The sequence below is a fragment of the Xenia sp. Carnegie-2017 genome, unplaced genomic scaffold (assembly GCF_021976095.1).
Source record: "Xenia sp. Carnegie-2017 unplaced genomic scaffold, XeniaSp_v1 HiC_scaffold_19, whole genome shotgun sequence".
Taxonomy (NCBI): domain Eukaryota; kingdom Metazoa; phylum Cnidaria; class Anthozoa; order Malacalcyonacea; family Xeniidae; genus Xenia; species Xenia sp. Carnegie-2017.
Genome location: NW_025813481.1, coordinates 7,238,176 through 7,260,305, shown reverse-complemented (window position 1 = coordinate 7,260,305; position 22,130 = coordinate 7,238,176). Strand labels below are relative to the sequence as shown.

At 36.1% G+C, this 22,130-nt stretch overlaps 5 protein-coding genes across 8 annotated transcripts in view; 2 read left to right on the top strand and 3 right to left on the bottom strand.

The window, feature by feature from the left end:
- Positions 1–15,982, top strand: part of LOC124438439 (N-acetylated-alpha-linked acidic dipeptidase 2-like) — a 27,201-nt gene extending 11,219 nt beyond the window's left edge. For both annotated transcript variants that reach the window (XR_006946093.1, XR_006946094.1), the window contains 5 exons: positions 2,919–3,071; positions 13,769–14,654; positions 15,131–15,242; positions 15,320–15,468; positions 15,560–15,982. The gene's annotated coding sequence lies outside the window, so the exon portion shown is untranslated. The remainder of the gene's footprint in view (positions 1–2,918; positions 3,072–13,768; positions 14,655–15,130; positions 15,243–15,319; positions 15,469–15,559) is intronic.
- On the bottom strand, positions 252–11,699 carry LOC124438437 (putative N-acetylated-alpha-linked acidic dipeptidase). 2 transcript variants are annotated; one of them, XM_046988571.1, is made up of 7 exons: positions 11,460–11,699; positions 3,709–3,919; positions 2,841–3,044; positions 2,485–2,767; positions 2,080–2,361; positions 1,546–1,899; positions 252–1,131 (listed from the first exon to the last, which is right to left on the bottom strand). In XM_046988571.1, exons 1-7 carry the CDS (start codon positions 11,681–11,683, stop codon positions 509–511), a joined length of 2,181 nt encoding a protein of 726 aa, XP_046844527.1. In that variant the 5' UTR covers positions 11,684–11,699; the 3' UTR covers positions 252–508. The 2 variants fall into 2 exon arrangements, with proteins under 2 accessions (XP_046844527.1, XP_046844526.1); XM_046988570.1 differs by lacking the exon at positions 11,460–11,699 and adding an exon at positions 6,585–7,810.
- Positions 15,847–18,639, bottom strand: LOC124438440 (sodium/hydrogen exchanger 9B2-like). 2 transcript variants are annotated; one of them, XM_046988574.1, is made up of 9 exons: positions 18,388–18,639; positions 17,669–18,205; positions 17,397–17,572; positions 17,190–17,296; positions 16,954–17,109; positions 16,764–16,872; positions 16,411–16,547; positions 16,228–16,308; positions 15,847–16,137 (listed from the first exon to the last, which is right to left on the bottom strand). In XM_046988574.1, exons 2-9 carry the CDS (start codon positions 18,196–18,198, stop codon positions 15,973–15,975), a joined length of 1,461 nt encoding a protein of 486 aa, XP_046844530.1. In that variant the 5' UTR covers positions 18,199–18,205; positions 18,388–18,639; the 3' UTR covers positions 15,847–15,972. The 2 variants fall into 2 exon arrangements, with proteins under 2 accessions (XP_046844530.1, XP_046844529.1); XM_046988573.1 differs by lacking the exon at positions 18,388–18,639 and adding an exon at positions 18,318–18,370.
- On the top strand, positions 18,488–19,677 carry LOC124438448 (CDGSH iron-sulfur domain-containing protein 2 homolog B-like). The gene is made up of 2 exons (XM_046988584.1): positions 18,488–18,761; positions 19,439–19,677. Exons 1-2 carry the CDS (start codon positions 18,540–18,542, stop codon positions 19,526–19,528), a joined length of 312 nt encoding a protein of 103 aa, XP_046844540.1. The 5' UTR covers positions 18,488–18,539; the 3' UTR covers positions 19,529–19,677.
- On the bottom strand, positions 19,632–22,130 carry LOC124438443 (adenosine kinase-like). The gene is made up of 12 exons (XM_046988578.1): positions 21,953–22,130; positions 21,539–21,619; positions 21,409–21,462; positions 21,209–21,333; positions 20,990–21,119; positions 20,767–20,866; positions 20,630–20,698; positions 20,453–20,554; positions 20,323–20,358; positions 20,132–20,246; positions 19,957–20,043; positions 19,632–19,877 (listed from the first exon to the last, which is right to left on the bottom strand). Exons 1-12 carry the CDS (start codon positions 21,955–21,957, stop codon positions 19,756–19,758), a joined length of 1,026 nt encoding a protein of 341 aa, XP_046844534.1. The 5' UTR covers positions 21,958–22,130; the 3' UTR covers positions 19,632–19,755.

Genomic DNA, 22,130 nt, shown 5'->3' with positions numbered 1-22,130 from the left:
TGTGTCAGGGTGTAATCTCGCGTGTCTGGCTGTAATCTCGCGTGTCTGGGTATAGAATTTGGCTTCAAGAACTTATTAGACTTTTCTATTGCAGGTAGGGTTCCGTGTGTTTTAGTTCGATGGTCTGTTGTAGTAATTATTTACGCTAGTTAGGTCACTGGTCCATATTACGATGGATGTGTAAAACAAAGATTTACTTTCGACTATGCAGAAAACCGCGAAGAAATTGAAATGCACGCAAGTCTGTCGAATTAATTTGAAAAAAAATTATCTATTATAACTTACGACTAAGCTAATGAAACTTTTACTGAATTATTTTCATTCATAAGCATAAATATCACCGGATGAGTTTTGGTTATTGTGATTGTTCGTTGATATAAGTTCGGTGGGAAATACATTATGAAATACACTAAGACAGTTTTCACATGGAAATCTTTTGAATTATGTCACACCTCATATTTTCAAAATGGCTTTCCTGAACAATATTCATTTTTCATAGTGTTGTTGCTCACGGCATCTCCAATGACTTTCTTGCTTGTCTAATTGCGTGTTGTGTTAGTGATATTTGTCTTTTTACCATTTCCCAGTCGTTTGTACGATTTGCAATCAAAATTGTATCTGTTACACCGGCAAGGGTGATGTTAGGATACTGCAGCGACTGAGGTATACCAAAAACTAAATTTCTGCAACGGAATCGGCTCGGAATTGGTTCTGGTGACATAAAGAACTTGTTAAAAGAAATCAAACGGCTGTTTAGCAAAGTGATTTGCGACGAATTCAAGTCGGATTTAATCCCGGATTCAAAGCTTTTCACGGCATTTTGCAACGCGTTCATTTCGTTTGTGATTCCATTCAAGGTTATGTTTTGTGCTTTAAGTTCTTTTTCATACATTGTTCGTGTTCTGTTTATAATTCCTCTCAATGTCGATGCGAACGAGCTGAGTTGAAAAGGTACAATGACAGCATTGGAGAGTCCATACAAAATTCTTCCTGCGTACTTTGTTTGCGCCAGGTGAATCTCGAAATTCGGGTCATAAAGAGAGGACATGTGATACGTATCGTAGATGGTATGGTAGGCTCGCGGTAGACGAAAGGGTACTTTACCATACTGAAGATCGACAGTCGGTATTCCTGGAATACAAACGTTATTTGCAATTTGTTGTCGTTGTTTCTTTTTATTGATGGCTTTGATGCATTAAAGTGTGCAAGCGATATGACGAATTATAGTGTGAAATTTATAGAGATCATAAATAATTAATGATGCATGTATCATTTATAATCTCTTTGGGAAATTTTTATTTTTGATGTTTGCACTAAATCCTAGTTTAAAAACACAGAGAAAAGATGGAAGACGTATAATGGATTCCGCGTGTGTTCGGAAGCCCATGTTATCTTTGATATTTTACAAAAGAATATCCTATTATATCATTGTAGATCCCCCATCCACCTTGAGATGCGTTGGGCTATTTTTGAATAACGTTGTGATTTGCGCAAGCATTGTGAACCCCTTCCTACACACACACAGATAGTTCTTTTTTTCCATACCTGCTATTTCATAGAAAGCAATATAGTCGGATCCAAGTCCTAATGTGTAATATTGGGGCTTCTCTGCGTTTATCTTGTCGGGCCGTCCTTTTTTCCACGTTGAATAGAGCGTCTCGTCAGGTCCGTGTGGATCACTCACCAATTTCGCTTGTGAATACACCAAGTTTGCCATCATTGGATTACCGCTGACTTTCAAACTGTCGTTGCCATGTACGAGCATGTCCATATTGATATAAGCTACTGCTCTTTGTTGAAGTAATTTCCTATTGTCATCGACATATTCTATTGAACCAAGCAGCCCCACTTCCTCTGCTCCCCAACTACAAAACTTTAATGTTCTTCTCGGTTTCCAACCTATTACAAGTTGGGTGAATCTGTTAAAAGTTCACATAGATCATGGCAGGCATATGCTTCGCTTAACGATTTGATAAATCAGGCGTGCCTTATGGACTTGATCCCCCATTGGTCACTTAAATTCATTATAGTCGAGCTATCTTTACTTTCATGGTCGGAATGTCATTAGATCTCATTTACCTGTCTTTAAGATTTCGCCAATGCCACGTGACAATTCCAGCATGCCCGACGTACCGCTCCCAGAGTCTATGGCGCCGAATGCTATGGCGTCCCTATGGTTACCGATTAGTACCCAGGAATCTGGCTCTTCTTTGCCGTACACGGTGCCAATGACGTCATAGATTGTCGTCATTTGTGATTGTGAGTTCACAGCAAGGTAGAGGGTTGCATTGTTCTTCAATAATGGCCCTACTCGATAATTACTCTTGTTATCTGGTTTCCATTCCTCTGGCATTGACTCACCTAAAGTAGGACGAGTATTGTTGTAAATTGAGCATTCGACTTATTGTTTTATAAATGGACTATATATAGATTATGAAAATAGAATAGATTGTTAAAAAATCACTACGCACAGAGAGCTCTTGCCTTCTAATTGTTGTAATAACTTCATGGCGATTGAATTTTCAACTAGTTGAACAGGAATCTTGACTGGCAAATTCGGATTTTCTAATCTGTAAATGCCATCTGTCGCAGGCAAGTCTGGCGTTAGCGGGTCACCAAAGTCCCACGTCTTCCTGAGACTTATTGCCATCAGTTTTTCTTCCGGTAATGTTGTTCCGTTCGGATAAACTGGACCGCTCTCTGACGGTTTATAAAGTGGTTTATATAATAAGACGCCTGTTGCATTGCATTCATACGCATTTTGGATCTTCAATGGTTCATAGAATAATAGATGTTAAATTGCGTGATGTATAGTTCAATAATATGCATTTGAGTTTTACCTTATTTAAAATTTCAAAGTTAACCGATTTTATGAGTACGACGGAACCAGTACAGGATGTTATGTTTATATTTTTTAGATTGTTAAAATCGTCTTTCTCTCCTTCATTGGCGTAAATTAATCCCCCTTGGACCTGGCCCGATGCACCGTAGAAGAAGAAACGAGGTACGGTCCAAACAGTTTCGCTCGTCGGATCTGCTTTCCCCTACAGGAAAAGGAAACGGCATTGCAGGTGTGTCAAAGCATAAAATGTTCACGTTATGTTGTTGGCTTTGCTGGCGTCTGTCCTTGGGGGGGTGCGTACTTGTATTTCACTAATACTTGCTTGCATTTTATGACTTTACATGCCATATAACTTGAAACAAAGGCTTTGTAAATGCTATATTCCTTGAGTAACTTCAATACGCGCTTAAGCCTGGTTCTCATGTAGTCGTCCGAGTCGTTTCAGTCTTGCCAAAATTTCACAGACGACCCGTGCGACTGTACGAGAACATTTCAAAGGTGACAGAGATGACCTCAAATGGCTCACACGACTGAAACGACCAGGGTCGCTTGGATAGAACTTTGCTCTATGCGGACGACCGAAATGACCTTTCAGAAATGCAAGCGACCTTTTTATGACGCAAAACGATTTTAAGAAGCAAATAACTAGTCAAAAGACTTTGTCTCTGAAAAGCAACAGCTGCCATTTTCAATTTTTTGCGCAGAAATCAATCAAGCAGTTTCTCGGTAGCGCCAGTATGAGTATATGAGAATTCCATAGCTTGAGTCGTCCCAGTCTTTTTGAAAAACAGCGAAACAACTCGGAACGACTCGGAACGACTCGGATGACTCGGAGTGACTTGATGAGAACCAGGCTTTAAACTTACCACTGCGGCAAAAGCATGTTTCAGGACGATATTTCCTTTTTGATCTCTGATCTCCATAAAATCTGGTCTGCCATCCTTTGCTCGAGGCAACAACACTTTATAGGCTAATGTTTCCACATGGAACCCGTAACTTTTCCATCTTTTTTTTATTTCGTCGGCAAGATCCTTCGATCTTTGAGTTCCAGCGAAATGGGGCTCGCTCGAAAAATATCTGCAATGTATGTTGAAAAAGATTGAGCGGGTTTTCCTGTTCATTATTTTGCCGAGCGCAAGAGATGCGCGTTTGTTTAGTTGTCGAGAACAGATTGTTGTGCAAATGTTTTGCAAAAATTTTATCTTGAGGAAAACAGCGTTGATTTTAAGGGACTATATCTAACTGAAAAATAAGCTATCGTGTTAAACAACTTATTGAGAAATCGAGTTGGCTGTTAACTATAGCATCTATCTAGAGACTGGTTCTTTAATAAATAACCATCCGAATCGTTTCAGTCTTGTCCACTCAGGCATTTTTAGAACGCAAGCTGATTGGACAGAGCTCTATCAACACGACTGAAAAAACTCATTTTAATCAATGCAGACGACTATATGAGAACCAGGTTTAATTGAGCCCTCCAGGGGGGAAACTTAAACGCAATACCAATTATTCAATCGGTTGACGGTGTACATCTATGATGAAATTAGAAACATTTGTCATTCAAAGTATGTAGTATGAGAAATATTTCGTGACTGAAAATATGACGAACCCTCTCCAGCGGATTAATTGCGTGGCTAAGAAGCCAACAAGACGTCGCGTCTTTTTAATTTTTTATTTTATGAGTGGCCCAATTAAGTTGTATAAGTGGGTGTTTTTTTAAAAAAAATCTCGGAAAAGCCTTAAAATGATGCAGCTGCATACGTCGTGAACAAAGGGTTTATTTTCTGAATTACGGGGCCTGGCAATCACTCGGTTATGTAGATTTTGCGCCCACGCGAAAGAACATTGGAAACGCTGTAAAAACTCATTGGTTAAAATAACCATAAAAATTGTTTACCTCAGATGCATTTCACCTTTTTAACCAATATTTTTATGGTTACTTTTACCAATCATGTGGTTATTTTAAGCAATCATTTTTTACAGTGGATTTATTGCTTTTGCATAGCATGCGCTTAAGAATGTTGTGCGTCGTTGTGTTTTCATAGGTATGCATTTGCCCCAGGTCATAAAAATGAACACATGATATATAGTTAGATTTTGCAAAGGATTTCGAGTATTTTGCTATTTTAACTTATTGAAAAACAACTGTATAGTTTTATACAGCCCACCACCATACACGTAAAACAAGTTGAAAAAGGCATCGCAATTGTACTTTTTGTTTTTCCATTTTTGTGCTCCTGCGTGGTGAAATCAGTGGTTTGCTATGAAAACATTGCTCTGTTCTTGCACGTTAATTTTTTAAAATTGTGCTTGAAAATTAGCACATTGGCTATAAAGTTGTCGATGTGTATCATGGCCGCCATGTTGGTTGATTTTGAAGAATAGATTTTTGTTTGTTTACAATTCGAATGTCTTTGAACATGGCAATATTTCATTTTTTCTTTAACCTTCGGGTGGAATGATGGCACGCCATGGTCGAGCTCCCCGTATCGACCAGTTTAATCCACCGGCAAAGGGATAGCAATGTGTGTGGTTTGGATAATATGAAATTAAATTTTGGAACATGAAGCCAAACAATTTCCGAGCGGAGATAAAAGTTCACCTTTGACCATTGGTAAATTAGTGAGCAATCCAATAATGACAAAAAGGATAATTTTAAAACTGCGAAGACCTTTTTAGCTTATCTTCGCAGATAGCGTGTTTTTGAGCTTGATGATTTCGAAATTATTATCGCGCGCTCTTTTAATAAATGGTAATTAAAAGTAATTTATGTTTACTTTGCATCGAGACAAACATAAATGCTTGCAATTAAAAGCACATTCTCGTGTTTGATTGATCGTAAAGGTTAAAAAAATACACCGTGTAATGTGACAAGGTGTTTGTTTAACAAATACGCTTTAAGTACCGTCATATTTTATAATCTGTGTTATCAGATGGCGAGAAATAGAAACACAAATGATAATGAATTGCTTGAACTTCAAGTGAGACGAATTGATTCATAGGGCTGTCTTCAAAAAGAGCTGAAGCACTTGAGATTTTCTCCTCCCATGTTCGCGGGGTGCATGCGCTTTTCTTTAAATGTACGCGCAATTACTAACCACAAGATATAGTCTTCAAACGACATAAATTGGTAAGCTTTTCTATAGTGGAAGCATGTCTACATAGCTTGTTTGGTTGCTTATCGTACCGTGACTGAAGCCGTACCAAAAATCTTAATTATCAAGACCTGTACATCTCTATAGGATCTATAAACTTTGCTGGGCAATTTCATGACTTGTGATATAATTTTGCTTGCATTATTGTTATTGTGATATTTTTCCATCAGCACTAAAAAATTTGACCCGCCTTGTCACTCTATACCTTCAACGTGAGGGTCAGCAGGAGAAAACTGTGGTTGTTATTGATGCCCGTTTTGACAATAACTTGCCTTCCGTTGTCAACAAGTGCCGCTGCGTGACAACGTGCTTATACATGTGCTGTAGTATGTGTTTGGTTCGTTTGAATGTTATGCAAGGTCTTTTAAAAGCTAGTTTGAAGTCAAAACTTTGTTCTGACCTGTGGTCAGTTTGTTGTAGTTATAATGCTTTAACAAGATAGACTTCGGGAACATTCTTGTCATTCCGTGTTCAAGCAACATACGTGTTTGTTTGATCATAGCCAATCATTTCTTGCATTGTATTGCTCCATAAATATTTCAATATGAAGATAAGAAGGAGATTTTATCCGCGCAATCCAAGCTTACCTGTTGTTTTCCCTTATCTCTTTTTTATTGAGAACATGTAGCAGGGATGATAGAGCGTTCTCGTTTTTAGTTGTTTCATGTTGTTGAATGTCTGCACACGATTGAAGGTTTGCGAAAAAACCGATGACAAGACCGGTTATGAAGACCAGAACAACAACTGCGGTAATCATCATTACGAATCGTAGTTTTTTTATCGGAATCAAGATCACTTTACATCCTTCATCATCGTTCACTGTTGTCGATAAATTGCTTTCCTCGGAGGATAAGTTAATTTCGCTTTCTGAATGCCGCCTTCTATGATTCATCCCACCAAAAGCGAATGCTATTTACGTGTTGTTGCTTTTGTTCTACTGGTTGGAATAAATATAAGTCTGTGTTCCTTTATTATCCTTCGTGATCCTTTAAGACTTGACCTCCTATAATGCTTTTAATGGTTTGAAAACCGCGCTCAATTACAAGCGGAATGACCCTTTATCGCCTCTTCATGAAGATTTGATGGGTGTTGTTGCCTTTTCGTTTCATCCCATTCTTGTAAACATGATGCATGTGATAGGAGCCGGCTTTTTTTGTTATTACCTTCACGTTGGGTGCCTGTTGTCTGCACAAGCGATCATGCGAGGTTTTGCATTGAGTAGGTATTTTAATCTGGATTTAAACGTCTATCAGTTTACGATAGCGTCTAGGATGACGGCGGACATTCAATTAACTTAATGGTTAGTTTGTGGGATCATTTTAGACTTGTCATTGATCGCTTCTGCGAATTCATTCACACTTGTTTTAATTGTTTCAGGTATTTAATATCATTGTGAAGAGCAGCTCTGATTTTTTAAGTCTTGCTATGCGTACGTCATGAAGCGGAATTATTGTATCGAGTTTTCATTTCTTCCAAAAGTTCATATAAGTATGTAAATCTGCCTGCATAGAAATATAATCTGAAACATGATCTTATTGTGGCTATAAACCGCTTGTTCTTGCTCGTGCTTTACACGTGAATTTCTCTGATCGCCATCTTTTTCCATAATGGACTGACTGTTATCATCAGAACCCCAGAGATTTTAGTGCTGTGGGAATTTCCCAGAATGCAGTCTTCAACCGCTGTAATCAATATTTGGTGTCCAGAAAGTCGCTTCTTTAAATGTTGTTCTTTCGTTTAGCTTCAGTGAATGTTTCAAGTGTGTCTTCTCTCTTTCTCTTCTATACATCGTAATTTGGGTTAACTGGCGATTTAAGTGTTTCGTGTTTAAACTTGGAATGTCGTTAGTTCATGGGGTTTTTTTAAACGAGATTTTCTTTGTGGATTGTTTTCATGGGACAAAGTGGCCATGTAGGTGGTTATACTTCAAAGCACCGACGCTCTACCGAGCATGTAATCCTTATGAATTCTTCCCTTAGGTGGCGACATGGCGACTTGTGAAATGCCCTACGTTATAGCTTGCTTCTGTTGCTCACCCGATCAAGAGTTCAGTCTTTGTGCAAAGTAAATCAACATAACTTGCTAACAAGTGATCGATTCCGAGGCAATTGATAAGATGAATTAACGACGATTTGGTTTGGGCTGGAAGTTTTTGCACTCACTACAAACTCATTTTAATTTGGTTTTTTACGTAATCATCAATTAAGTGCTAATTAGCTGCTTGTTATTATAATCGATTCATTCTTATTTCATTTTATTCACTTCGTATTTGGGCATTTCATTAACTTTATCATCTCTTAATCAACCGCATTGAATGTATTTCCTGTGTCGCAATCGAGACTTTGCATGTATTGTTTTCACTGTATATGATGGATTTGATAATGTTTGATAAATTTGTTTGCCAAAATATCCATTAAAACAGCTAGCTGCAATTATAATCCTATAATAATCGTGTCATTATCAATCGTTTTTAATGAATTTTCTTAAGCTGTGGAAAAAAGGCCAAAATTTCAGTATATTTCCTTCTTCGCGTGTGCCGTGTGCCATTGATGTATTTAAACTCCATCTGATCACATCACGATTTTGCAACTGTCACAGTAATTTGGCTATGTTTCATGACAAACTTGTGATTTAGGTAGCTACGTCTGTTTGTACAGTAAGCTGTTTACAGTAAATTATACTTACAGTAAACTGTTTACTTACTTACCACTATACTTACAGTAAACTGTTTACTTACTTACCACTATACTTACAGTAAACTGTTTACTTACTTACCACTATACTTACAGTAAACTGTTTACTTACTTACCACTATACTTACAGTAAACTGTTTACTTACTTACCACTATACTTACAGTAAACTGTTTACTTACTTACCACTATACTTACAGTAAACTGTTTACTTACTTACCACTATACTTACAGTAAACTGTTTACTTACTTACCACTATACTTACAGTAAACTGTTCGCTTACTTACCACTATACTTACAGTAAACTGTTTACTTACTTACCACTATACTTACAGTAAACTGTTTACTTACTTACCACTATACTTACAGTAAACTGTTTACTTACCACTATACTTACAGTAAACTGTTTACTTACTTACCACTATACTTACAGTAAACTGTTTACTTACTTACCACTATACTTACAGTAAACTGTTTACTTACTTACCACTATACTTACAGTAAACTGTTTACTTACTTACCACTATACTTACAGTAAACTGTTTAATTACTTACCATTATGCTTACAGTAAACTGTTTACTTACTTACCACTATACTTACAGTAAACTGTTCGCTTACTTACCACTATACTTACAGTATACTGTTTACAGTAAACTATAAACTGCTAATAACTTGATATCCTATTTTATAAACTCAGAACTCACTGACGCCAAGGACCAAGGATAAATACCGAAAAATATGTAATTTCAGGATTTAATGAACATATGGGTGTATTTTGCTTGTATATCAACACAATTTTAACATCGATAGTTTTTTCACCGAATGACGTATGAAGTTTTGCAATGAAGATATTAATGGTTCTAAAAAGACATATCTTTGTGAAGTAGAGCGAATAATAGATAGACCCTCCATTCAAGTATAGATTTGAGAAGGAAAAACATTAGCTGCATTATGTAGGTTCTCTAATAATAAGATCATACTCACGCGCCCAGCTTTAAACAATGACTGTGAAACGAGATAGTGAAAGTTTATGGTGTCAGCTATCTGATACAGGGATCACGTAAAATGAACTTATCTCTTTTCACATCGTGTAATTGTAAACGAAATGTGTTTGATTTCGATCGATTATGATATTTTTCTTTATTTCTATTTCGAAAAAAATTCACTTCTTAAAATTATTTAGGAGCCTTAGTCAATTTAAATGATGTAACAATGTAACTACATGAGGTATGTCCAGCAGAGTTTTAAGTTAAAACAATAACATGCTGCTGTTGGCTTGTTGCTATCGATTTTTGTGCAAGCGTTGTTTGATATGGAACTCAGCCAGTGCACAGAACACAGACAACCTCCTCCCCCTCTCTCCCTCCCTCTGTCCATTCAAAATGGTTGATTAAGATTTAAACAACCGTTTCGGGGTTAGTTAAGGTTAAGCTTTAGTTTTCTGCCCTGACAGAGTGGGGATTACCACTGCATGATCCTATTTTGTTGTTGAGATAACAACTTCTTTAAAAGAATGCTTTTCTCCTGTGTTAAATGAAAAATATTTCAAAGACGTTTACCCCAGGTGCACCCTAGTGTGTTGCTTTGTGAGTTAATGCAATGCACTTATCCAATGACATCAGTTGATGAACGTGCGAGAATTTGATTTGTTAATTTTAGCCACACACACATCAATAAGTGCGAACAAATCGCCGCATGTTGAACTTTGACAGCTTTTATTGAGGAATGTTCGCCCTCTTGATATAAAATTTTTGAGAAGCATACCTCGCGATGATAAAGTAAGGCGATAGCGTAGACGAGTGTGAAAAGTTGTTTGTCGACGTTGTTTGTTTGTGGCCAGCGGGAATTAATTATGGATAAAAAATGTATAAGAGTTTAAAGCATTAATGATAGTTTTAGTTTTGTCAACGACAGATGTCACTTCTTATTTGCATCTTGATCAGTTTAATGTATTATTTTCACAAACATGCTATCAAAGAGATCAATAATTGTACAATGGCATGATGTTAATGACGTAATTAAATTTTGGCATGGTATATGTGCCTAGCACAATCCTGGCGTGTTTGCTGTAAAAAGTTATTTCACGCGTAAACATTTTTTCATATGCATTTCTACTATTCAAAACGTCTCTTGAAAAAAATTCAACTTTAATGCGAAGTGTTTGGCGTTTCTAGATTATTCTCCGTCCTTGTACATTCATTTCCTCGTTTTATCATCCCTCTCTTGGGTTCCTTAATCGAAAGTCTACAGCGGTATCGTCTTCATCTAACGAGTGAATTTCTAATAAAGTGCGCAGTGGGCTGTCTTGAATATTCGACTCTGTGAAGTGTTTTAGCCGCTGCACCTTGTCTATTTTTTAAACGTGATTTGTTTGAAATACTCAGTAATAAATGCTGTTCGTATGAAATACTAATGATTTTCGTAATCTGTTTTAAAATTGTGTTGTTTCTGAATACATACGTAGCTAAAAGATTTTCATTGGGGAACACGGCTTTGTCACGAAAAGCTATAATGGATAACAGATGCGATATTTTGGACGAATGTAACTGTATTTGATTCCAAATGATCACTTGCAAGCGTACCCCACCATAACCTAATGCGAGTTCTATCCGTATTTTCTATGTCATATTAGCTTGCGAATTGGGATGTTAACACTGAACTTCTTGCAAAGTATACGATTTTGTAATTCTACAATTTCTTTTTACCTTCACAGAACTGAATTGTTCAAAATGTTTAAAATGAAGTAATGAAGACCGAAAGTGTCCGTACCTTGTCGTGGTGCGCAACTCCTTTGCACTGAAGATTTGTAAAAGATTTTCGAGTGAGGAACTTTCGCTGTGATAACTTCTATCTTTGCTCTCCTTGCTCTTGTTTGATAGATAGCCGATCAAAAGACCGATGGAAAAACTAACTGCTATACAAACTACCATCGTGACAATCACTAGCCTAAACTTGAATTTCTTTTTATCGTTGTCCATGTCAAAAACGCTCATTACAGTTTGACGAACGAAGACGATGTGAGATGTTGTCTTTGTTTTCGTTTTTTACCCCTAAGCGCAATATGTCCACGAAATGTTTCCCCTATATCCGTGAAAAGTGTGCTCTATGTGCAGTTGTTGATGCTTTCTAAGATGAAGTATTTTGAATCTGATTCAGCTGAACTGTTGAATTGGTTAGCATTGTAATGTTTTTCCTTGCCCTCGAGTGTTTTACACCTTTATATATAGCGCACCTGTGTTTCACTTACATTTGCATCTCGACGGGGGGCGAATAGCTTAACCGCAAATTTTTTAGCGAACAATGTTTCTAAGTTTGCAACGAGATTTCAATATTTTTAAGATATTTCATTCGTTTGACAAACATCAACGCCTTCGCTGGTCTTTATCGCACACATTTTATTTTCTGGTGATTAATCTGCGATATATATTTGTGCGTAGGAGTTCATTTGAAATTTATATCAGTGCAAATCCTTCCACTAATCGAGATGCACAGCTTCCTTTATTAAGCCCTATCTAAACGGTAAATGTTTCGCCGCAAAACATGTTAAAACATGTTTTACGGCGAAACATTTACCGTTTTGACAGGGCTTAAAGTTATAATCGCGAATCGTTTTTCTATTTCGCCACTCCGTGCCCAGGTATTAAATTTTTTCCCCTGTTAATTAATTGGATTGTCCAGTGGTATTATATATGCATGAATTATGCTAAATTGGAGATTGAAGTCTTTATCAACGAATGAAGCAATTATCATCCAATGTAGATTTGGATTTTATAATGACGTCATATGTTGGTTTCATCGAGACTCGCTGTCGCCGTATTCTCCTATCTTCATCAGCCTCAATCATTCCATTCATTCGGCGAGTTATTTATTTTCGTGACATTTGCCGTGAAACAACGGACTTTATATATGCAAACAACTTTTAAAACAATAGCGTATCGTAGTTGCTTTGTGTCGTGATTTGATGATGGAGGAGTTTTTTTTATCAAATTAGAACCTGTTTTGAATTGAGAGGTTCGGAGCTTGCAAACTTAGAATGTGTTCTTAGCTAAGGTGGTTCGATGTTCTTTCGCTGGTTGAGCAACATTTTCCAAAAACAATCGCGAAGTTTGTAGTAAATTACTTCGATTTCAAGATTGTTTAGATTCTGCTATCTTGCTTTTGACACAGTTAAAAACACTCGACATGAATACATCTATCGTTACGTGCAGTCGTTATCGAACATGCGAATTTTTTAATGAATTTAACATGACATGACGATAATCATGATGGCAAACATGCCTTTGTTGAATGTACATGTGTTTCATGTTTATATTCTCTCTCTGTGTGTGTGTGAGAGAGAGTCGGTGTCATACTGTCATTTGCAAGATATGTGTCAATTTTAATTTACAGGTACTCGAATTTTTTCAGAACCTACGCAGTGGTTTGTTTGAAGAGAGTCCTGACATATTTCCTAGACTTATGATGACACATGCGTTTATCATTGTTTACAACTACCGTACTCATCTCAAGCGTAAAGCTTGCAGTAAATAAAGTGTATTCGTTCGTGAACTATTACTCCCGAAGGAAAGCATTGGAGTACAATAATGTGACATTACATATCGTCACCATTTCCTAACGTCAACTTCTTGATTTGGGTCTTTGGACCAGATGTGTGCTGTAATCGTAAGAACTGGAATGTATTCGCAGACTGAAAATTCTTTCATAAAACATACCATTGTGTTCCATTCTTTCATAAAACATACCATTGTGTTCCATTCTTTCATAAAACATACCATTGTGTTCCAACGCTGCATGCCTGCCGCTGTCATACAAAAACCTCGGCTCAATGCTTACCCACGATTTAACGATTTTTCGCAGCCACTAGTGGAGAAGTGAGTGGTCTTCACTCCATGATCTCTTTAGGTTGATTGAAGTTATGACGTCATGGACAGGAAACGCCTGTCGTCAACCTGGCCATTTTTCGTGATTTCATGCAGTGATTTTTGAAAATGAATGTTGTCATGTTTCCAAGCCAAGATTATCGTAGAAATTTGCACAAACACTTGTGTTCTAACGTATTAAAACTTTGTTATTTTTAGGTCGAGCGTCCCCATTCATATCAAATTCGCAAACGTCTTCCTCATCACGTTCTCTGGAAGTTATGTAAGCGTTGTTGATGTGGCATTTTTGATACTGTAAGGCAAGAACAATGCAGATGCATTATTTCATTTGCTACTTTCATTGTTCATGAGATAAAATGATTAAAGACAACTATCAGTTCGGAGCATGATTATTCCAATATGTTGTGCGATTTTTTTGTCGATTAACACGATTCGAAACCTGCAATTTCACTTAGTGAATGAACTTCACACAAAAAAATCAAAGAGTTTAGAAGATAAATTGGTCCTGAATTACTGGACTTCACTAAGGGCAGTCATCTCACTAAATATAATTTCTAATATTTTGGCTGCAGCGTCTTATTAAGCTATTTTCAACCTTCCTTGGAGTTTTCGACATACAAATTTTGTTGACCACGAAAGCTCGTAATGAACAGGTCTCCTTTTCAGATCAGGTTACTGATCTCAAATTTTCACTTTCTCTCTCTCTAAGAAAAAGTATTGTTGAATTTAGGCCTTGGGCCCTTGTATGGGATAAAAATTACATTTTAGAATTTAAAGCAAGCCAGGAAGTGAACATTTGTGCTATCGAAAGAAATTTTTACGAAAAGTTGGCGTTGATTTCTTATAGGTGCGAGTGGCATCACACTGCGCACTGCTCATTCTTACCATATTTACAAACAATACATGGGTACTCATCTCCGATAATACGGGATTTTCCCTCGGGAGAGACTTTCCGGCCGGAGAGTTGGAGTAGAACAGAAGAGCAACTTAGCAAGAAGACTACTAATTTTTTTCAACGCAATTTTTCGTGATGTCTTCGTTTAATTTACTGGCTATATTTTTCTCTGCCTCATTAGCACTAACGGTAAGTTGATTTAGTAATAACTAGAGTAAAAAATTGTCTTATTAAATACCTATTTAGGTTAACAAAACAAGAAACAACATGACAACATCTTTACACTCATACATACGTATTTACGTGATAAATGTTTTATACTTGCAAGTTTTGTAAAGTTTATAATCTAAACGATACTTTTTTTGTGTACTTTGATACTACATAACATAAATGTTTTGAATACAACGTTTTCAAAAGGATATACACGCGGTTGCTGTTTTAAAGCGATATATTTATGGTTATTGTATTTTAAAAAACACTTGAGAAAAACGACGATTTTTTTGAGAGCAAACATGTTTCGACATTATGATAATGAAGATGGCATTCTGATAATGTCGAAACATGTTTGCTCTCAAAAAAATCGTTTTTCTCAAGTGTTTTTTAAAATTGCTGCTAATTAGAAATTATGGTTATTGTATTCTTTTGTATTTTTTACCTTATTGAAGGATGCTGAGTTTGTAGATTGTGGAACTTATGTATGCTACCCTGCTTCATACCAGACTGCATATTGTTGTGACTCAGAATGCTGTTATGAAGTTGATGTCATAGCAACATGGTGTATGTATTGCTGTTGAAATATGTGCCACATATTTATCCTATGTTAATGTAACCATGTTTTTTTCAACCCTTGCCAGGGTTTTGGTTTGTGCTGGTAATGGTCACTGTTTTCTTTGCCATTTTCATCATTGTTTTATGCCGTCGACGTTTGAATAGAGTTGGTTATGTAGTGGTGAGACGAGAGCAATATGTACCAAATACAGTCATAACTCAACATGGAAGTCAGGTTTCTCAAATAGTTTTCTTGCGAAAATTTGCAATTTTTACTTATCACCAATTATTGTCCTTATCACAAACTAAAAAAATACTTCATGTAGGTTCTAACTTCGGGAACAGTGTATGCACCAAGTTATGGTACTATTCCTCCCCATGATGGTGGATATCCTGCTGGTTATAAGGGGAATGATCCAACAGCACCACCATATGCAGCACCACCATATGCAGCACCACCATACGCAGCACCACCATATGCAGCACCACCATATGCTCCACCAAATAATCCTTCAGGAAAAGTGCATTAATTACATATCAAGATTGAGCATTACAGTAGACACTTATATTATAAGACATGCACTGAAAATCTTAGTCAAATCTTTTTCAGAAATATTGGAGTACAATATATGTAATGTAGTTGTTCTTAATGAATGTTGATTGCAATAAGTTAATTACATTTGTTGTTATTTTGGTATCTATGTATTACAAATTTACAACATATGTGACTTATAGAAGTTTAAACATAACCAATGTCATTGGTCAGTTCTATTTTTTCAATTTGTTCAGTATTGCTTTGAGATATCATTTCAGACTTTTTTAAGAGTTTCTGACCAGTTGTAGTCATTGCTATTGCTCCTATTGGTGCTGTAATAAGAATTGACAGAACTGACAAGGTAAGAATCTAGAATAATTAGAAAAAAAATTGTTATTTCTGATCAAAACAACAAGAAGCTATATACATGTAGATATTTGCTAGGAAAAATTAAGCAACCTGTATGCCATGTTTTTCTTGATACTTTCCATGTAAACCTTTATCACGAGCAGCGTCTAATGTAATAGAACCAATGGCTGCCTGAAAATAGTTTTATGATGTATATTTATAGTAATGCATGGTCAGGATTTTCCTTATGTGAAAGATAACAGTGTAGTTGTGTACAATGTATGCCTGCGGTACCTGCACAGTTGCTTTTGGAATCCATGATAACACAACAAATATCTTCTCTTTGCGCGAGAGGTTGTTTCTTAAAAGAACAAGATAGACCACAGACAGTCTAGGTATCAACCCAACAATCAAAATTCCTATACCACGGCCTGCAAAGTAAAAAACTATAATGAAGCAGGAGGCTATATATATATATAGGAAGTTTTGCTTATTTGAATCTCTGTAAGTACAGTGCTCGATGCTTAAGAGCAGAGCGTAAATATTTCTTCTTCTCATCAACATATATATATATATATAGTAAAATCAAAAATCTATTATTGTATTGATGTCAATTTTCAGCAATAAGGTATCTTATATTTCCCTACCAATAAGCTGGCTTTCCATGTATTCCACATTCACTTCAGCACCAATTAAGCTGAATAAAAGTGGCATAAAGAAATCCCAAACTATTGATAAGGCAGCACCGATTTGTTGCTTAAAAGTTAATATAGAGCACATGTTATTAAATTTCATTTAAAAATAAGTACAATGTATTCTCAACTGTCTATTGAGCACCTTGTCTCTTTTAGACCATTGAAGGCTAGCAACAAATGACAAAGCTAAAGAACCAAGGGCACCGGCCCCAGAAAAATGAGCTCTTCTCAAGCCAAATAAAGAGAGGAGACCCAAACTACACAGGAGTACAAATCTGTTCTTTTGTGGAGCACTTCCCTGTAGTAACAAGAATGAGATTGTCACACGCACATTGCACTTTAAGTTTGCAAAGTAGAAGATAGCATCATGAAGGTCACCTTCTCATTACATGGTATAATCCAGAGTACAGGACCAACAAAAACACCAATGGAAATGCCAATGATGATTTCAATGGGACCACGAAATATATTGTATGCAAGGTTACCTTCAAATTGAAGAAGTATTACAAGGTAAGAATAATACTAAACAATTGCGCAAGGTTTTGTGAGAAAAGTTGATTTTCAACTCCTCATGTAGACACGTACCTTCAGAGAAAGCAATGCCCAAAAAAACGCCAACCAAACTAATGGAGAAAACATTTTCAAGAGATGCTGCAGCAATGCCCAAAGTGGGAATTCCTTGATCAATACCAAAGCCTTTTTCTTGCAATTCCAAGAGTGATGGAACCACAACAGCTGGTGATACAGCAGCAATCAAAAATCTAAAATTTAGAAAATTGCTCTCACCAGAGGGAAAGACGTATAGCAGCTACCCTGTGGGATTATATCATTCCCAGAGGATACATAGAATTACAAACCCAAGTTGAAAACTCCATTTAAAACCCATGTCAAGTAGCAAGTAACCCATGATGGCTACTGTGATTGCTTCAGCTGTACAGGGAAGCAAAGCAAGTCTACTTATTGTCCACTTTGCCCTTTTGAGTGCCTTCTGATCAAGACCAAGACCAGACCTAAGCAATATAACAACTAGAGCAACATTTCGAAGTGTTAAAGACCAGTTATTGTCTATATCCTTGGCCACATCAATGCCTTTGACATTTTTCAACATGAAACCAGTGATCAACATTCCCAACAAGCTTGGCAATTTCAACTTTGGGATGATTCGAACCATAAATCCAGCCAAGGCAGATAATCCTAGTAAAACAGATAACGAGTAAAGGTTCCCACCGGGTAAGGCATCTTTGCCAACAATGGACCAAAGTGCAGCCCATATTAAAAATGCAACGACAATGCGGGTAGTCCATCTTCCAATGTGAGGAGGTAGATTCCAATTTCTGACCTTCTTTATACAACAATTAGGCAATTCCGTTGTGTCATCCGTATCCATTGGCAACCTGTCATTAATTAATGAACTGTCATAGAAATTTAAGAGTAAATGAAAATAGACGGTAAATTGTTATTGATTAGAGAACAATGGAAAATAGTATAAAATAATTAATATGATACATAATAGAACTTTCTCTCCGTGTGTATCTAACTGAACTGTGCTGTACAGCCTACACGCCTGATGATTTACCCGATTCTGTTGTGTTCGCCCAATCGTCCTCCAATCCACTGCTGGTTCGATTTCAATCCAATCCATTGGCAGCCATTGGTCCGACCATCATAATTCTTTCCCAATTTTGACTTTTTTAATAAGTCATTTCAGCAAGGATCAAGTCAAGTAAAATGACCGCAGCTTCTTGGGAACATCAGTTAACGCATTATCTGCCTTGGTTTAGCACAGCATTGCTCGGTGCTTACGTTATTTATAAACTGGTTAGAAAAGATCAGCGTTGTGAATGGGTGAATAAATCAATACAGAAGGACCAGCCAAAAGTCGTCAATGTTATTGATATTGAGGATATTGACAAAAAAACTGTGTATTGTAGATGTTGGCGCACTAAAACGGTATGTTGTGTTGTATGCATTTTGGAAATTGTTTTGTTTAAACGTAATCTCGATGTAAGCAACTGCCTTGGTAAGTTTGATTTTAATAACGAAGATTCTAGGCAACGGGTCAGAGAATTAGTGATGGTAATCTATCCTTAATTCATATTCATAGCAATCATATTACTAATAATTAACAATGATGTGAAAATGACCAAAAGCATTTCTTTCAAAACTAAAAAGTAATTATTTATTACTTTTGAAGAAGAAATTAACAAATTTCTACTTTGAAATTATTACTTTTCGGGGTTTCGTGAACTTTAAATGCAGCAGCTAAATAATTTGTGTGTTATAATGCAATAAGCCAATAACAAAGTTGTGAGTTATAACAATATATTATTTGAATTTAAACTTCATAAGACCACCTCAAAATGGCCCAAAACTTTTATGTGATTTTTATGCTTCATAGCAACAGAAACTTTAAAACAATACACTTGCAAGCAACATGGTGTTGAACTTTAAAGCTATTTTCTTCAAAGAGCTACACATTGTCAAGTTCGATTTGTAACTTTGCATAAAATCTTGAAGCTTGAAACTGTTATTGCAATATCTTAGTCCTGAGCATTATCCTGATTATGGCTTGTTTAATTACATATTCTTATGACTGTAACCTGTAACCATGTTTTTTATTGTCATAGTGGCCATTCTGTGATGGAAGTCATGTAAAACATAACCAATGTACTGGTGACAATGTTGGTCCATTAGTACTAAAGAAGGAAACGTTGTGAATCCATTGATAAAGATAATTCTACCAATTATTTCTAAAGACACTTAGTATTCTGTGCATGTAAGTGGGCAAAAATTCTGTTCAGAAACTTGTTGAAAAACGGATACAATATCATACTTTACTTCATAATAAAAGCTTTGGGTTCAATTATTATTTTCCAAATAACTTTCTCTTATATCATAATTTTTTAAACTAGACTTTGTTCATAGATTTTTGGAGGTTTCTAGTCTAGAAATCAGGTTTGCCATCAAGAGTAACTCCAGAGACTTTAAGAATTAGTCGAGCTGAGTAATGGGCACACTTGATACATTCTTCCATTGGTTTTCCTTGTAAATATTGCACAAGAAATCCTGAAGTATGAGAAAAACAAAAATCTCAACTTGGCAATAATGGAAATTTTAATTTGGATGACAAAGAAATTCACATTACCTCCAACAAAAGCATCTCCAGCACCATTTGTGTCGACAATTTCTTCTTGCTTTATTAAAGCTACAGGATACTCAGTGATATTGCCATCTGGAACATCAATTGTAAAATTGCTAATTTCCAATTTGCGTAACTCTACTGCCAAATCACAAAAAAAAACATCTTAAACATGTCTTACCTTTCGCAACCAAAGTAGGATCTTTTCCTTGAGTAATAACAACAACACGTGATTTTTTTTCACCAGCTCGTGGAAGATTTGCAATCTTTATGGCTATTTCTTTCATGTCTTCAGTCTGCATGATACAAAAGATGTATGGAAGATAGGATCTGTGAAGCAAAGATGAGCATGTTGATAAAGGTAATGCTTACATTAAATCCTTGTACTCTTGAAAATGTAAGGGCTTCCTAAAATGGATAGGTTTCAATGTTCTTGTTAAGAACAAGCCATAAACTTTGCAGTCACATCATAACACAAAATTCAATGTAAATAGAAACTTGCAGATTCGTTTCCAAATAGAAGGTCGATGTGTGGCATGGCTTCCATTAAAGGTTCTTTGAAGAATTCAGTTATGAAGGGTGCAGACAAGTTCATTGCAAAAATCTGACAAGAAAAATAATGCAATGAACGATGTCTTTAAGTCAATTCTATGATGAAATTGACATTTCATTGGCTTACTTTTTTTTTCTCTGTTGCATGTCTAGCAACCATCATAATGGAATCTGGTGAGACAGTTAAGAAAAAACCCTAAAATTTAGAAGCTCGATTTTTAAATGTGTCCAAATCTGGCCTGTGACATCATTACTATAACATACTGATATGTAAAATATATCAGCTTTTTCCACAGTTTTCCAGTTTTCTTCCAAGTGCTCTTTTTTATAATGATTGGCAGCAGCGAGGTTTGCCACTAGGGACCTACAAATTAAAATATAGTCAATGTGATTTAATGAAGATGCCACATCAGATTGGGTGAAATAGTTCAACATACAATTTTATGAAGTGAAACTATTATTGCATTGAATGTTAAACTTCAATTACCTTGCAGTGTTGTTATTGGTAATGCACACAGCGCATGTTCCTGTTTCTGGATTATCTATATAATAATATTTCACATCTACTCCTGCCTTCTCTGCTTTTTCCTTCAGGATTTCGCCAAAACGATCTTTTCCTGCAACCAAAAAAATATTCATAATGAAAATTTTCGTGTAAAATGAGTTGAAATTTATCATCAAAACATATCCAATACAGATAACGTACCAACACATCCTATATAAGCACAAGCCTTTGGCACTTGCATTAACCACTGAGCAATGCGAATGGAATTCTGAGTGGCACCGCCAGCCAAGTATTCCACATTATCCATCTTTGCCATTTCTTGGTACCTGTGATAGAGTAAATTATAGCATAGTTGTATGAAACCAATTTTTTTCAACGTTTTAGAAGTAATTAGATCTTACATTGGCTTATGCTTGTCTTCAGCTAGAATAGCATCATTAGCTTTTAGCCCATACCTTAAATGAAAATGATTAAAATTTCCTTGCTGAGAACAGTCAAGTTTCAACAGTAACACAGAACAAATATACTTACTTTGCCAAAAAATCAGCATCGACCACTGCGCTGATGTCCAAGAGGGGATTGCCCATACCCAAAAGAATTCCTTCCTTGATACTGTTATATTAAGATAGAAAATATCATTGAATTACAATCATAACCTAGTCCCATGACCTTTGACCTTCTTTACGGTTCCTCAAAATAGGCATTTTGGTGGGAAAAGTAATGCACAAAATCGTGATCGAGTAAATTTCTAGGCTGCTTGCGCATGAACTAAAAACGCCATTTCAAAATTTAATTTAACACTACGCAAAGCAAGCTCTATTTTTATTAACTTTCCAATAAATAAATATAATATCAATGTCCAAAGGAATGTAAGTGGACTAGGATATCAAATATAAGTTCCAGAATGTACGTCGGTATGAATACGAAAAGCAGTAAAGCTCTTACCTCATTCTGACAATAATATAATTATCTTTCGTGAATCCAATAAATAACTGTAGTTGCTATAGTCTATAGAACTATAATTGTTGCGCAAACCTGTCACCGGAGCAACTTGATCAAAGTGCAATTTGATAGAATTAGAGACATGAATAAAATTAATTAAATACAAATGAATATTACGAAT